We start from the raw sequence: 17,470 nt of genomic DNA on the forward strand, positions 1-17,470 counted from the left end.
AAGAACTGTTCGTCGGGAACTTCATGAAACGGGTTTCCATGGCAGAGCAACCACACACAAGCCTAAGATTACCATGCGCAATGCCAAGCGTCGGCTGGAGCGGTGTGAAGCTCGCCGCCATTGGACTCTGGAGCAGTGGATACGTTCTCTGGAGTGATGAATCATGCTTCACCATCTGGCAGTCTGACAGACAAATCTGGGTTTGGTGGATGCCAGGAGAACGCCACCTGCCCCAATGCATAGTGCCAACTGTAAAGTTTGGTGGAGGAGGAATAATGGCCTGGGGCTGTTTTTCATGGTTCGGGCTAGGCCCCTTAGTTCCAGTGAAGGGAAATATTAACGCTACAGCACACAATAACAGTCTAGACGATTCTGTGCTTCCAACTTTGTGGCAACAGTTTGGGGAAGGACCTTTCCTGTTTCAGCATGACAATGCCCCTGTGCATAAAGCGAGGTTCATACATAAATGGTTTGTCGAGATTGTTGTGGAAGAACTTAACTGGCCTGCACAGAGCCCTGACCTCAACCCTATATTACACATTTGGGCTCAATTGGAACGCCGATTGCGAACCAGGCCTAGTCGCCCAACATCAGTGACTTGACTAATGCTCTTGTGGCTGAATGGAAGCAAGTCCCCGCAGCGATGTTCCAACATCTAGGAAGGCTTTCCAATAGAAGAGTGGAGGCTGTTATAGCAGCAAGGGGGGGGGGGGGGGGGGGGGGAACCAACTCCATATTAATGCCCATGATTTTGGAACGAGATGTTTGACAAGCAGGTGTCCACATACTTTTAGTCATGTAGTGTATATATATCAAAATGTTAATTCCCCTTGCTCTTTATCTTTCACTTTCTCACACACAAACCCACATGCAATCACCCACCAACCCCTGCGAGCACATACACACACAAACGTTCAAAAAAGGCACCACATCTGACAACCGACAATGGCAAAGTGTAGTAGCAAGTAAACTTTATTTAATACAAGAATTAAGAAAAAAAAAGTGAAACAATAATTACAACGGAGAACCAAATATACTTCAAGGAGGGCAGTAAAAATATAACATATAAATCAGTGGAAGAACCCAGAGCGACTTCCAGTAGCCGAACAAGGATGGCACTTCAGATAGGGAGAGAGTAAGCTCTGGTCCAGGGTGTTAGTGTGGATTGCTAACGCTCGTCCTGCTCAGGAGGCTCAGTGTCAGGAAGCAGCAGTGACAACCCGGACCAGAGCTAGGGAGACAGCGCGACATCCTGGCAAGCCGCATCAGGAGGGACACAACGAAAAGCTTGGTCCTTTTCTTAGAATGAACAGATGCCATTTGAAATACAGCAAACCACCAAATCAAAACTACAGCAGTTGTGAGAATTATAACAGAAAACCAACCTCCGAGTCAAGATGCAATGTATAAATTCAAAAAGTATAACACAGTCACCCCGATAAAAAGCAAAAAATATTGATTGAAATATTGTTTTCATAGATAATGTTTCATTATGTCAAAGAGCTGTAGGATCACCAAAAGCAACCGGAACGTTTGAGGCACACTACAATGGGGAGGTCGCAAATTCAAAGTAAATCTTTTCACAGTGAGCACAATATGTTGAAAAATACGTATTTTTTCAAAGAACTTTCAACCAAAAAGGACATTTAAAAAAAAAGTATTTTGCTCATAGGGTTGTAATGTACACCATGTAGTTACAATGGTCTTTTCTCCTGTGGATTTTTCAACAGCTCGATAAAGAATACTAACAATGGGACATTGCACCGTAAAATGTTACAGATTCAAACCAAACTTTTGTACTCTCAAAACGAATGCAAAACGACAAGTATAATATCAAGAGTTGGTTATTTTTCCCGAGTGAAGGACTAGGTTTTAGAAATAGTGAACTCTTTCATTTTCGGTTCCATGCTCCACATACGTTTCGTGCTCGACATAAACTCACTCAAAAGGTCTCCGTGAATTTATGTGGAGCACGCAACTGAAAATGAAAGAGTTCACTATTTACAAAACCTAGTCCTTCACTCTGAAAAATAATATACTTGTCATTTTGCATTTGTTTTGATATAGGCATTAGCTTACTGGCACTCAAACATATCCCTGTATCTATTTTTTATTCCTGATAGTCAATATCATTTAACACATGTATCCTACAGGAAATTTAACGGCAAAGACAAGTACAGTTTAGAATGATAGTGAGCGTCTTGTGTAAAGAGGAGACATTTTGGGCTTAGACACTGTAGAGTGGTCTATATCTGACAAACAAGTAGGCTTGTATAACTTTGGTCCAACAAAACCCTAAAAACAGAGATATAACAGTCAGTACATTTGTTAACAGCTCATTTCGTTTTCTCATCACAAAATGCAAATGCCCACATATGTAATGTAATGTCTTTTAGGACAAAACAATGGTCAACAGGTACGACAAACGTCAGCTATTTCTCTCAATATCTTGTACATTTTGATGAAAATAACTAACATGAAGCTGTATTTCAAATCAATGTTTTGACATTGCAATAAATTGAAAATTAGGCTTAAAAAGGGCAAATCCACCATTTTTCAAACTCATATTCATGATCTCCGGCACCATACCGGTGTCTAGATATGTGAAAACGGCATGTTTCTGTGATCTGTGGTTGCAAAGACAGGAAGAAGTGTCCTAAAGAAATGCTTCTCGGTGACATCACAGGGTAGGATTAAAAGTTTCTAGCCAGAGGGAGGCTATTTTCAAAACCTACGAGTTTCTAGCCAGAGGGAGGCTATTTTCAAAACCTACGAGTTTCTAGCCAGAGGGAGGCTACTTTCAAAACCTACGAGTTTCTAGCCAGAGGAGGCTATTTTCAAAACCTACGAGTTTCTAGCCAGAGGGAGGCTATTTTCTTGCTCCACGTCACCGCGAATGTCAGTGTTTGAAAATCATAGTTTTCAAAATGGTTGACGTCATCGGGTAGAACTTTGTCACTTCATATTTTTTCTACGAAACGTAGAAATGCACCATTTTCACACGTGTAGACACTGGTATTGTGCTGGAGATAACGAACATGAGGTTGAAAAGTGGTGGAATTGCCCTTTAACATTACAATAAAATGGGACGTTTCTTCCCTTTATTTTAAATGTTTTGGATGTTGTATACAGACGAGACAATATAGACTTTTGCATGCAGAGGCACTGAGAAGAGAGTTGTATTCTCAGAACATGCTCCGTTTCAGTCTCCGCTAAAACTCTGCTTTACTATACAACGGTTACACTACAGAGCCTAGGACAACGTCACATGTGCTTTCTCCACCATTTCGCATCAACAATATATCCTGCCATTTATGTACACAAATACTTTACATATGTATACATGTTTGAATGTTTCATGCGGCATATGGAGACCCCTTTATGCATCTATGTGATTGTATAAAATAGTAGCTAGGGCATTACACAAAGACAAACCTTCTGTCCTCAATGTTTCTTCCTCCCCCCCAAAAGTTCCTGATGAGGCTAGAGCAGGGGAAAACAAGATGGCCGCCGCTAACGTTGTTGCTTCAAAATAACTTTGAGCCCACCAAAACGGGTACAGTACCAACATTGGCAAGCAACATTATCGGCATTTCTAAAAACACAATGCAAAGATAATCAAGCACATACAATAAGGCCAGGTTGAAGCAAGTGCCCTGCGCAAGCATGGAATTTCCACTGTGCTCAATGTTCACTTATAGTTGAAGTCAGAAGTTTACATACACTTAGGTTGGAGTCATTAAAACTCATTTTTCAACCACTCCACAAATTTCTTGTTAACAAACTATAGTTATGGCAAGTCGGTTAGGACATCTACTTTGTGCATGACACAAGTAATTTTTCCTACAATTGATTACAGATAGATTATTTTACTTAATTCAGTATCACAATTCCAGTGGGTCAGAAGTTTACATACACAAAGTTGACTGAGCCTTTAAACAGCTTGGAAAACTCCAGAAAATGATGTCATGGCTTTAGAAGCTTCTGATAGGCTAATTGACATCATTTGAGTCAACTGGAGGTGTACCTGTGGATGTATTTCAAGGCCTACCATTAAACTCAGCGCCTCTTTGCTTGACATCATGGGAAAATCAAAAGAAATTAGCCAAGACCTCAGAAAGAAATTTGTAGACCTCCACAAGTCTGGTTCATCCTTGGGAGCCATTTCCAACCGCCTGAAGGTACCACGTTCATCTGTACAAGTATAAACACCATGGGACCACGCAGCTATCATACCGCTCAGGAAGGAGATGCGTTCTGTCTCCTTGAGATGAACGTACTTTGGTGTGAAAAGTGCAAATCAATCCCAGAAGAACAGCAAAGGACCCTGTGAAGATGCTGGAGGAAGCAGGTACAAATGTATCTATATGCACAGTAAAACAAGTCCAATATCAACATAACCTGAAAGGCCGCTGCAGGAGGGACTGGTGCACTTCAAAACAGATGGCATCATGAGGGAGGAAAATTATGTGGATATATTGAAGCAACATCTCAAGACATCAGTCAGGAAGTTAAAAGCTTGGTTGCAAATGGGTCTTCCAAATGGACAATGACCCCAAGCATCCTTCCAAAGTTGTGGCAAAATGGCTTAAAGAAAACAAAGTCAAGGTATTGGAGTGGCTATCACAAAGCCCTGACCTCAATCCTATAGAACATTTTTGGGCAGAACTGAAAAAGCGTGTGCGAGCAAGGAGGCCTACCAGACTCAGTTACACCAGCTCTGTCAGGAGGAATGGGCCAAAATTCACCCAACTTATTGTGGGAAGGTTGTGGAAGGCTACCTGAAACGTTTGACCCAAGTTAAACCATTTAACGGTAATACTACCAAATACTAACAGGGATTTTTTACTAGGATTCAAATGTCAGGAATTGTGTAAAACTGAGTTCAAATGTATTTAGCTAAGGTGTATGTAAACTTCCGACATCAACTGTACATTTACAGCATTTTTCCTAGTCATATCTGTTCTGTTGCTATACCAATTTGATTAAACTGAATGCATCACTCTCCAATGTCAAACTTTATGCCCAATATGTATTTTATCATGGCTTATCTAATGTTGTGTAAACGTTCCAAAGGCTAGTTAAGTAGACAGGTGAGTATAGATGCAGGTATAAAAATTGTGTTTTAAAGCAGGGAGAGAATGGTTATGTTCCCTGCCCTTCCTAAAGAGGGCCGAAGCAGAACTCTGGAGACCTGAGACGGGATCTCTTTCTGTGGTTGTACTGACCTTCCACCTGTTTCAATTGGAGTGTGGAGTGGAGAGACATGAACACACACAGATCTGGGTTCAGTTTTGAATGGTCTCTCCTCCGTCCAGGTTAAAGGTGGTATCTTTTTAGTGAATCATTGTAGTAATAAAACTAAGTATACTACAGTACTTCTACTTCCATTTTGTTAATTTAAAAGTTGATTTATTTCAAGGTCAAAATTATAATTTGATATTTGAGAATTCTTTGAAAAGATGTTCATTCACTCAAGTGAACAAAACAATATTACAATATTAATATCATTGTCTCTCTATTTTCATGTTGTTATGGCAGCTATATTTACATAAGGTTTATCAGCTGACCGGATTAAAAAATTAAAAATAAATCCATCTGGCATTTTGTCAATAACATATTTTATGTTGAATGCAAGGATCGCTAATTGAGGACAGCACACAAAACCCCTTGTGGATATGTTCTCTTGATGGACAGCTTGGGTGGTTGTTACAGTAGATCAGACAGCTGATTGGCTAGATCTCAGGAAGCCATCCATTTGAAGGCTGACAAAACAGACTTCTGTTGAGGATGTAGGAGATTGGAAACTAGTGGTTAGACCTTTGACCTCTGGAGATATGTGTAAGAAGCACTGACCTCTGCAATATGGTTAGTTGGGCCTGGAGGACTGGGCACTGGGGTGTAGAGGCTAGTCTTGCTGGGCTACTAAGACAATGAGGTGGCAGGGCATATGGGGGAAAGAACATCCCGTTCCTCCTATTCCCCCCCTAACTCAGCCTGGTCAGAGTCAGAGGAGGGCCAGGGGGAGTGATTTGGAAGCGGCACCAGCATAGAGCCTTGGGGGACTCCACTCTGGTTCTGGGCAGCGGTGTCGGGCAGGGTGAGGGTCTCAGGGGCGGACTTCTTGCGGGCTCTGTCCTTGGGGACGGAGAGGAACTCAGGCGCGTCAGTGCAGAGGGGGGTGGTGGGGGCGCTGGCGGGGCCGGAGAGGGTGCAGGAGGACAGGGGCATCTCGCTGATGGAGATCGACGGGGGGAAAATCCCGATCTTCTCATTGGTGGCTTCCTGGATGGTGCGCTCATACTCTCTCACCTCATCCATCGTCATGTCTGCACAGAGAGAGAGAATGAGGGGGGGGGGGAGACAGCACTCCAAAGCGTTCTAACGCTTCTTTCTAATCTTAGTCTGCCGTCACACTACGTTATGTCATAATCAAAAGTCACTTTTTATTTTTCTCAAGTTGTGAATATTTTTTACCTCATGTTTTCCCGATATAGAAACTAGAAAACTATAACTATAAAGCTCGCAAGAACCACTTATTTCAGAATTGTGATTGGTTACCTCCCGAGTCACGTCGACATGAACAACAGAACACATCAATATGAAACAGAACAAGAGGAAATGAAACGACACATACGCTGGCTTTGTCATGAATCTCTATGTCATCCAGTGATGGGGAGTTTGTGGAATGCTCTTGCTGCTCATGGCAAACTTTAATGTTGGTTTGTTCATGCATACTTTTCTCGTATTCCCGCACGTCATCCAAGTTCATATCTGCAAAGAGGGGAGGAGGGAGGTGGAGATGTTGGCGTCTTCCCGTTAGGACACTCAAGACGAAGGTAGAGGAGGGGTTAAGTGAGGAGGGGCACGCCGTGGGTGAGTAGAGAGCGCTGGGTGGTGGATTAGTGCTTTTGGGAGGGGCCGAAAGGTCGAAGTTCAAGCACAATCAATAGGAGGTGGAGAGGGCAGAGCTAGCTTCCCACGACCGAAAAGAGTTGGTGTCGAGAGGAGAAAGCTAGTCAGGCCAAAGCTGGGTTATGAAGATGAAGAGGGAGAAAGGGAGGGATAGAGGGAGAAGGGAAAGGAGAGGGAGAGTCAATGATCCAGAACCCTCAGAGTCAGACGTGAAGGGTTGGGAACATCACCGGAAAAAAATGACATTCCCAAAGAACAGTCCTAGGCAAGGTCATCCCAAATACATCAGGAGGATTTGGGTGAGGGGGAATCATCCTAAATAGTGCATAGGAGGGAAAGTTATTCCCCCCCCCCCCCAGGAGTAGAGGAGAAGGGAGAGAGTGAGTAGCGGTGTCCCATTACAGCAGTAATGGCTTGTTTTGGACTTACCCTGCAGCCATGGAAAAAGCTGAGCGCTAATCAGAGTCCTGCTAGTATCACTGCTACTGCTCTCATTGCCATGCAGTCACGACCCACATACACACAACTGTCATGATTCAACGAGTGCAATATCTTGTGTGATATCGCCCGATACGTTCAGCAACTGCTATTCTCTTGAGGAAATTGTATCAAAGTCAGCCATTTGTGTTCACTATAGACATCGTACAAGTCTAGATGCCAACAAGAATGAAAAATATTTCGGACGCAAGAAGAAACAGACCAGTGTACAAGGAGGGACACTGTTTGATTGAACACCAATACAGAATTGGTTTTACAGACAAACATGGAAGGAACTGCAGTCCAGGTGTTGTCTGTGTATGACTGAAGTAGTGAGCTAGTGAACACAGATCAATCCTGGACATGACAGTACTTCTCGGGGCGATTTTCCCAGACACGGATTATGCCAATTGAGCTTCCTTCTTAGTCCATGACTGGGCTTTGAATCTGCCCTCTAGGGTATGTGTTCTAAGTTGGGTTATTGATATCAGAGAGGTCAGCCAGCGCATATGATGGAGCAGGGTTAGATGCAGTGATGGGGAGTTGGATGTTGTTTAGGATTTCACATGCCTTATTTAGTTCTATAAACACACAATGATACAGACAGTAGATTCGAGACGGCATCAACAGTAACAACGTAGCTCCCAAACGGAGTCAAATCTTATTGATGACATTTGAAGGAAAGAGTGACTTCATAGGTCCCAGTGTTTAACTTGGGCCATGTTCATTTGGTACAGAAGAAAAACTGGAAGGGACTACCTAGTCTTGTCCAATAAGTAGCACTCATTCCATTTAACTTTCAACACATAAAAAAAATGAATTGCCCTACTGAACACTACCCAGTGACTAGTTAGTGAGAGGACCAATTGAGCAGTGCTTGTCGACCTACCGATCCACTCATCCACCCAGGCAAAAGCCTGCCTGTGGCCTAGGAGCAGCACATCACGCACCACCTGTAGGGAGAGACAATAGAGGGGGTCAGAGAACACTGATCTCAGAGCAGTTCTACAAAAATTAAGTGGCTGCTATGTGTGTGTGAGTGACCTCCGACCTTGTGTACAAACTGCTCCACGCGCGTCTGCAGGCCCCACACCTCAAACTTGACGGTGACCAGCTTGTAGGAGCACATGATGGGCTCCTGGGTGTCCCTCCAGCCCTCCTGCAGCATGCCCCTCGACGTCTTCTCTGACTTGAAGTACCGCAGGTCCTGTTGGTGTGGACACACACACACACACACACACACACACATGAATGTACGCACACACACACACACACACACACACACACACACGCACTCACACAAACGTAGATCTCCGTAATTAATCCAAACCTCTGCGCCCTGAGAGAAATGCATTATGGGAAAGCTACAAATAGAAAGCTAACGTTAAATAGGAATGCTTCCCTCCAGAAATGTTTCCCTAAATCTCAGGGGCTGAGGCAATTTATCATTCAACCACCGCTTACTGCATCTACTATATTCAACAGTCTAACTATACTTATACAGATGCTATATGCTAACATGCTAATTTCTAACACTGAAAATTAGATATGGAAGAGGTGTATGGGGAGAGAATTAGAAGGTGACGCTAAAGTTAGCTTAGCATGATCTGGTCAGAGCTGTATTGCGGAGTCTATCGTGGGTTTACCTGCAATACAAACTCAATTCGGGAATATAACTAAATTTAAACTTATTTGAATCAAATTCCAACCCAATAAAATAGTTTGATATTTGGATGACTAGGGCAAAACCAATTATAAGTCGACCAATTATGATTTTTCAATACTAATAACAATTATTGGAGGACCAAAAAAAGCCGATAATGATTAAATATATATTTGTAATAATGACAATTACAACAATACTGAATGAACAATGAACACCTATTTTAACTTAATATAATACGTAAATAAAATCTAGTCCCAAATAAACAATTAAACATGCTCAATTTGGTTTAAATAATGCAAAAACACAGTGTTGGAGAAGTAAAAGTGCAATATGTGCCATGTAAAAAAAGCTAACGTTTAAGATCCTTGCTCAGAACATGAGAACATATGAAAGCTGGTGGTTCCTTTTAACATGAGTCTTCAATATTCCCAGGTAAGACGTTTTAGCTTGTAGTTATTATAGGAATTATGACGCATCGACTATTTCTCTCTATACCTTTGACTATTGGATGTTCTAATAGGCACTTTAGTATTGCCAGCCTAATCTCAGGAGTTGATAGGCTTGAAGTCAAACAGAGCTGTGATTCAAGCATTGCTAAGAGCTGCTGGCAAACGCAGTAAAGTTTGAATGAATGCTTACGAGCCTGCTGCTGCCTACCACCGCTCAGTCAGAGTGCTCTATCAAATATCGAATAATAGACTTAATTATAATAAACACAGAAATATGAGCCTTTGGTCATTAATATGGTCAAATCCGGAAACGATCAATTTGAAAACAAAACGTTTATTCTTTCAGTGAAATACGGAACCGTTCCGTATTTTATCGAACGGGTGGCAACCCTAAGTCTAAATATTGCTGTTACAGGATGTTTACATACACTTAGGTTGGAGTCATTAAAATAGGTTTTTCAACCACTCCACAAATGTCATATTAACAAACTAGTTATGGCTAGGCGGTTAGGACATCTACTTTGTGCATGACACAAGTCATTTTTCCAACAATTGTTTACAGACAGATTATTTGACACAATTCCAGTGGGTCAGAGGTTTACATACACTAAGTTGACTGTGCCTTTAAACAGCTTGGAAAATTCCAGAAAATGATGTCATGACTTTGGAAGCTTCTGCTAATTTTTTCTTTGATTTATTTCTCCGTTATTTTACCAGGTACGTTGACTGAGAACACGTTCTCATTTGCAGCAACGACCTGGGGAATAGTTACAGGGGAGAGGAGGGGGATGAATGAGCCAATTGAAAACTGGGGATGGTTTGAGGGCCAGATTGGGAATTTAGCCAGGACACCGGGGTTAACACCCCTACCTCTTACGATAAGTGCCATGGGATCTTTAATGACCTCAGAGAGTCAGGACACCCGTTTAGCGTCCCATCCGAAAGACGGCACCCTACACAGTGCAGTGTCCTGGGGCATGGGATATTTTTTTCAGACCAGAGGAAAGAGTGCCTCCTACTTGCCCTCCAACACCACTTCCAGCAGCATCTGGGGGCAGCATCATGTTGTGGGGGTGCTTTGCTGCAGGAGGGACTGGTGCACTTCACAAAACAGATGGCATCATGAGGGAGGAAAATTATGTGGATATGTTGAAGCAACATCTCAAGACATCACTCAGGAAGTTCAAGTTTAGGTCGCAAATGGGTCTTCCAAATGGACAATGACCAAAACCAAAATGACCAGAACTGAAAAAGCATACTTACAAAGTTGTGGCAAAATGGCTTAAGGACAACAAAGTCAAGATATTGAGTGGCCATCACAAAGCTCTGACCTCAATCCTATAGAAATATTGTGGGCAGAACTGAAAAAGTGTGCATGACCAAGGAGGCCTACAAACCTGACTCAGTTACACCAGCTCTGTCAGGAGGAATGTACCAAAATTCACCCAACTTATTGTGGGAAGCTTGTGGAAGGCTATCCGAAACATTTGACCCAAGTTAAACAATTGAAAGGCAATGCTACCCAAATAATAATTGAGTGTATGTAAACTTCTGACCCACTGGGAATGTGATGAAATAAATAAAATCTGAAATAAATCATTATCTCTACTATTATTCTGACATTTCACATTCTTAAAATGAAGTGGTAATCCTAACAGACCTAAGACAGGGAATTGTTACTAGGATTAAAAGTCAGGAATTGTGAAACACTGAGTTTAAATGTATTTGGCCGAGGTGTACGTAAAACTTCCCACTTCAACCGTACATTCGTGCTATGATTGTGCTTTCTTCACGAATGCGCTTTTGTTAGTAGGCTGTGATTCGACGAGAGATTATCAGGCACCACATCGATTTTACGCAATGCAGGAGACGCTAGTTAACCCAGTAATATCATCAACCATGTGTAGTTAACTAGTGATTATGTGAGGATTGATTGTTTTTTTTATAAGTTAAGTTAAACGCTAGTTAGCAACTTACCTTGGCTTCTTGCTGCACTCGCGTAACATGTGGTCAGCCTGCAGTTTCCTCGTGGAATGCAATGCAATCGGTGTCCAAAAAAGCTGATTACCGATTGTTATGAAAACTTGAAAATCGGCCCTAATTAAAATCGGCCATGCCGATTAATCGTCGACCTCTAAATAGACTGAAAGACTGAAATGGTGTCCGTCTGTCGTATCATTGTATCTTTGAGTATTACTGAGTGTCGGTAAATGTCCTTGTATCCACTGTCATGTCTGAATTATGTTGCTGGTTCTATTTTCAGACCAATAATAAGACTACAAGTACCAGTGTTTGACTACCGAGAGACAGCCTGCCTCGGCTGCAATAACCCGTAATATCCCCCCATTACCTCTAAAAACCACACACACACACACACACACGACAGACTCACCTCAGACTCTTTATAGTATCTCTCAGGGATCTCGTCATAGGCGATATCCACAAAACACACTTCCCTTTCCTGGTCTTTATTTTCACTGTCTGAGAAGATCTGAAAACAAACAAAAATTCCCCAGAGGTACAGTTAGTGATCTATGACTTCAGGCATCAACAACATCCTCTCTTCACAAAACTACACGGCTCACTGATATTGATTATGCCTCCAAAATCTTTGTGTTATTTGACGGAAGCTAGTCATTGTCCATTCTACTTCAGCCAGAGTGGTCAGAATATCCACAGGGTCAGATATTTGATTTGATTTATCCTTGCCCATATTCACTAAGCATCTCATAGTAAGAGTGCTGATCCAGGAACAGTTTAGCCTTTTAGATCATTATGAATAAGATTACATGGACGGGGAGACCTGATCCTAGATCAGCACTACTACTCTGAGATGCGTGATACATACAGGCCCTGATCTTAGGTATTAGATTACGGACCACTTTACCTTAGCTGCTCCACTAGGCTACTGCAGGGACATGTCATTGTGCAACGCAGCCAGAAGGGAGCGCTCTAAGCTTGGTGTTGATTGACATCCACTGTACACAGACCGACAGACACACAGACAGACAGACACACAGACAGACAGACACCTCATATATAGCCACAGGGCAAACAGACACCAATTAGCCACTCTCTGTTTCCATCTTAGGAGCTAGAGGTGTGTGTGAGTGAGAGAGTGCGTGTGAGACAGAGCTAGGCTCAGTTATAAGAGAGGAATACTCCAGTACGCTAGGCCTAAGGGGATGAGTGAACGAATGCTCAGACAGGGCAGAGTGCAACATTTCAAAGTGTGTTTCAACGTCTATGTTCCACATCATGCTTCCAGCTAGCGGCGGATGTATTGGAAGTTGCCGAGTATATGGATAACTAGTGTACGAATGTCAAGAAATAAGAGCTTCACACCAGTGATCACAACCGAAGAGAGATGGGCTTCACGCTCGTAGCTGTGGGTGGGTATTGTAGCTACATATGGCCTTGCTGCCAAATATGATTATGAATCAGAGTCCATCGGGAACAACGTGGCTGTGATGGTGCCACATTTATAATATATTTCTACCTTATTGAGGAATAATAACTACATAAAGAAAACTGTCAAATTATGTATGACTTAACAAACTAAATATCATATTTGGAAGCAATATGATCAGTAGATTTTTTTGGTTCAATTCATGTGCTATATTTGGACTAGTCTCCAATGCCAAAACTTCAAGATGCCCTATGGGTTAGTAATGATGCCCTATGGGTTAGTAATGATGCCCTATGGGTTAGTAATGATGCCCTATGGGTTAGTAATGATGCCCTATGGGTTGGTAATGATGCCCTATGGGTTGGTAATGATGCCCTATGGGTTAGTAATGATGCCCTATGGGTTGGTAAAGATGCCCTATGGGTTAGTAATGATGCCCTATGGGTTAGTAATGATGCCCTATGGGTTGGTAATGATGCCCTATGGGTTGGTAATGATGCCCTATGGGTTGGTAATGATGCCCTATGGGTTAGTAATGATGCCCTATGGGTTAGTAATGATGCCCTATGGGTTAGTAAAGATGCCCTATGGGTTAGTAATGATGCCCTATGGGTTAGTAATGATGCCCTATGGGTTGGTAATGATGCCCTATGGGTTGGTAATGATTGCCCTATGGGTTGGTAATGATACCCTATGGGTTGGTAATGATTGCCTATGGGTAGAGGAGGAAGGTTGGGTAGAGGAGGAAGGTTGGGTAGAGGAGGAAGGTTGGGTAGAGGAGGAAGGTTGGGTAGAGGAGGAAGGTTGGGTAGAGGGGAGAAGAAAGAGGGAGAAAGGACAAGGGAGGTGGAGGGAAGAAAGAGAGTGTGCAAGAATGAATGAAAATGAGCAAGTAAGAGGGAGAGAAAGAAACTATGCAACTGTCTAATGGTGAAGTCTCAAGGAGAAAGAGAGAGATAATGACAACCATAAACCATTAGGAACAGTATTTAAAGCAGTGGCTCTTCTCCAAGCCTAACGGCAGCCCTGCCCTGTCACAGTCTGCTACCTGATACGACAGTGGAATTGTCAATCACATCCTCTAACCACACCCTCCATTCATTCAGACAGAATATGCAGTCTGCTCACACACAAACACTACTTCATTCACACACTGTCATTCACACAGACGCACTTCATTCACACGTGTATGGATGTACACACAGGCACGCACACAAACACAAACTGAATCCAAACAGACATTCAACCCCTTCTCGGTCAGGAAACGGGACTGTGAGCGCGAAAACACATTTTTTACAACCTGACATTATCTTTCCTAACACCGTGAGCACAGAAACACATGGCTGCATATTATTTCACAACGTACAGCATCTTGGCAGAGAAGATTCTGAAATTCGGACCAGATTATACAGTGTTGTAAAAGATGCAGAGCTTGTGCTGCTGGTCAGCCCTGAAGCTGCATGTCCGTGGAAAGAGTCACATGGGAGCTTTTAGTGGAACTTGTGCGTGCAAACACATACGTCTGTGTGTCTGTACGCGACACCAAATGTGTACTTCATATGTGCGCATGTGTGATATGACTCCAAGCGTGTATGTGTGCAAGTGTGTGTGCACGCACAGGGACACTGGCCAGCAGTTGTTAGAGACGAGAGGTAGGCTGGGGTCGGATTACAGATGTAGAGACCAGAGTGTCTGCCTTTTACATTCAGTCTGCCTAACATCCTCTCCTTTACATTCAGTCTGCCTAACATCCTCTCCTTTTACATTCAGTCTGCCTAACATCCTCTCCTTTTACATTCAGTCTGCCTAACATCCTCTCCTTTTACATTCAGTCTGCCTAACATCCACTCCTTTACATTCAGTCTGCCTAACAGCCTCTCCTTTACATTCAGTCTGCCTAACATCCTCTCCTTTACATTCAGTCGGATATAACATCCTATCCTTTTACATTCAGTCTGCCTAACATCCTCTCCTTTACATGCAGTCTGCCTAACATCCTCTCCTTTACATTCAGTCTGATATAACATCCTCTCCTTTACATTCAGTCTGCCTAACATCCTCTCCTTTACATTCAGTCTGCCTAACATCCTCTCCTTTACATTCAGTCTGATATAACATCCTCTCTTTTTACACCTGCAGGGCTTTCACTAACATCGTCTGTCCATGGAAGTGGGTCTCACACACGATAAATGACCAGACAGGTTGATGCCCGCCTACTCTCTCTTACGACATTGAGTGGATTTTTCTAAGGCCAAGACTGACAACTCCTTACACACACACACACACACACACACACACACACACACACACACACACACACACACACACTTACATAATAGTCGAGATATTGTTCTGTAGAGAAAGGAGTTTGTGAATTGGTAGAGAGAAGGACAGAGTATACATGAAATGGCCTCTTCAATTAGCAGAGCTGCACTTGGCAGACACTGAGGGGCCATAAGGCCCCTATTATGGAATGACTTTATCATACTGAAGGCCTCAGAGCAACACACACACACGGTCTTCACTCACGTTGTCATTGCTGCCTTTGTTGTCCTCGTATTTCGTCTCTATGTGAATGGAGAACTTGGGCAAGAAAGAACACTGCAAAACAAAACCAACAGAAAAAAATGTCTCAGGTGAGATACTTGAAAATGGTGGAAAAACAACAGCTTTCACCTGAAATTGGTGTTTAGTTTCAGAATGGTTTGTGTGGCATAGACATTTAGTCTCTAGACTTCTTGTACCAATGTCCCCACCAACTGATACGTTTGGTTCTTTGTTCAGAAAAAGGGAAGATGAACGTATGGGAGTATGCTCGTGTCCCCCCCCCCCCATGACTCACACAGCCTTTTATTGCGCCTGAAACGGGCTCTGTCACTGTCAAAGCCATGTCTCCCCTCCACCCCCCTTCCCCCTCCATCCTCTCCTCGCTGCTGCTCTCCTCCTCTCTATATTAAGCCATATGACTCAGTGTGGTGGCATTTATCACTTTCAGAGGATTTGAAAATGCCACAGCTCAAAGGCTTTAGAAGTTTCAGACATTATGTAACAGGTGGCAGACGGTCATCGGTCTTCAACCCTTCTCAGACATTAAAACACAGCTTCGGTAGAGTTTTATAATGGGTTGAAACCGATGTTGGTTCTTACCGCTTTCTGTGAACTACCAGTGTATAAAGCATCATTTGTATGTATTATGGATCCCCAAGGCAGCAGCTACTCTTCCTGGGTTACAGCAAAATCCAGGCAGTTATACAATATTAAAAACATTACAATTACAATCTGTCCATGTTGCTGCATTGAATGAGTCCGGACGCCCCGCCCATTACTGGACTGCGGTGGCTCTCTTCACAGCTCTGTGACCAATCAAAAGGAAGAGATACTTACTGTGTACTCTAGAGAGGCAGGCGCAGGAGGGACGCGTGGAAGCAGAGAGGGGAGAAAACACAACACAGTTTAGGGCTTTTCAATGACGCGACAACACGGTAGCAACGCAGAAACAACCCAGCTCACACATCCGGGGAAACGCTTGCTGAACCTTTTCCACGGTCTTTTGAAGAAGCTTTTCTGGGAAATGGTGCTGACCTAACGGTCTAATAACGTTACGAGAATAATAGTTATTTCAAAACCAAATGGGAACCGGACAGAAACGTTGCCAGAATGTTCTCTTATAACTTTTTTGGGGGGTGGTCTGTGTGCACACTACATTATAAGTAGCTAGCCTGGCCATGCTATGAGCTCAGTGCCACAGTAACTAGATTAGGTTGAGGTTAGCCCGGTGCATTTCCGCTAGGGTTATGGTCGATACGTGGTCAGAGTTCATTTCTGACCTAACACAAGCATTACTGGTGCATGGTATGAATGGATCCTGGTTGAGCGGTGTTGAGCGTGCGCTCACCTGTGATGGTGTAGGGGTAGTAGTTCCAGGCCTTCTCTGTTACGTAGAAGATGTTGGGCACCACTGCTCGAGCCCAGCTGGGCAATTTACTGTAGATGGATAGATAGAGAGAGAGGAGAAATGAAAAGCAAGAGAGGAGAAGAGAGAGAGAGAGGAGAAATGAAAAGCAAGAGGAGAAGAGATGGAGAGAGAGAGAGAGGGATAAGGAGAGAGGAGAGAGAAGGAGAGATGAGAGAGAGATGGAAGAGAGAGGAGAAATTAAAAGCAAGAGAGGAGAAGAGATGGAGAGAGAGAGAGGGATAAGGAGAGAGGAGAGAGAAGGAGAGATGAGAGAGAGATGGAAGAGAGAGGAGAAATTAAAAGCAAGAGAGGAGAAGAGATGCATCATGTCTGATTAATTGGAGCCATCATTTCTAAAGTTGGAGTGGTTTCTCTTCCTTCCTTGTTTCCTTCTCAAGGTGAGTGGGCGTGTTACAAAAGAAGCTTGAAAATTAAACTATTGAAAAAGATGTCGAGAGACAGCAGCACTTACCAGAGCCGTCTATACCCTCACGACACTGCCTCAATGGGTTTGTGTTTTTTATTACAACAGCAAGGTTCGGTGGGAGAGGTTGAGCTCTCTTTTTCACGCAGTTGCACCGAAACACACAAGCCTTGGC

The 17,470-nt window shown here is 43.1% G+C and overlaps 1 protein-coding gene across 1 annotated transcript; it reads right to left on the reverse strand.

Annotated features, from left to right (window-relative positions):
* Window positions 1–951: 951 nt before the first annotated feature.
* LOC109865696 (cytoplasmic phosphatidylinositol transfer protein 1-like) lies at window positions 952–16,980 on the reverse strand (the record flags this gene model as incomplete). The annotated part of the gene is made up of 7 exons (XM_031799619.1): window positions 952–6,329; window positions 8,282–8,345; window positions 8,444–8,599; window positions 11,900–11,998; window positions 15,446–15,517; window positions 16,301–16,308; window positions 16,812–16,980. Coding segments are annotated over 7 exons (921 nt in total), but the record flags the coding sequence as incomplete, so codon positions are not given.
* Window positions 16,981–17,470: the final 490 nt, after the last annotated feature.

Source organism: Oncorhynchus kisutch, linkage group LG20 (genome assembly GCF_002021735.2).
Source record: "Oncorhynchus kisutch isolate 150728-3 linkage group LG20, Okis_V2, whole genome shotgun sequence".
Lineage (NCBI taxonomy): Eukaryota > Metazoa > Chordata > Actinopteri > Salmoniformes > Salmonidae > Oncorhynchus > Oncorhynchus kisutch.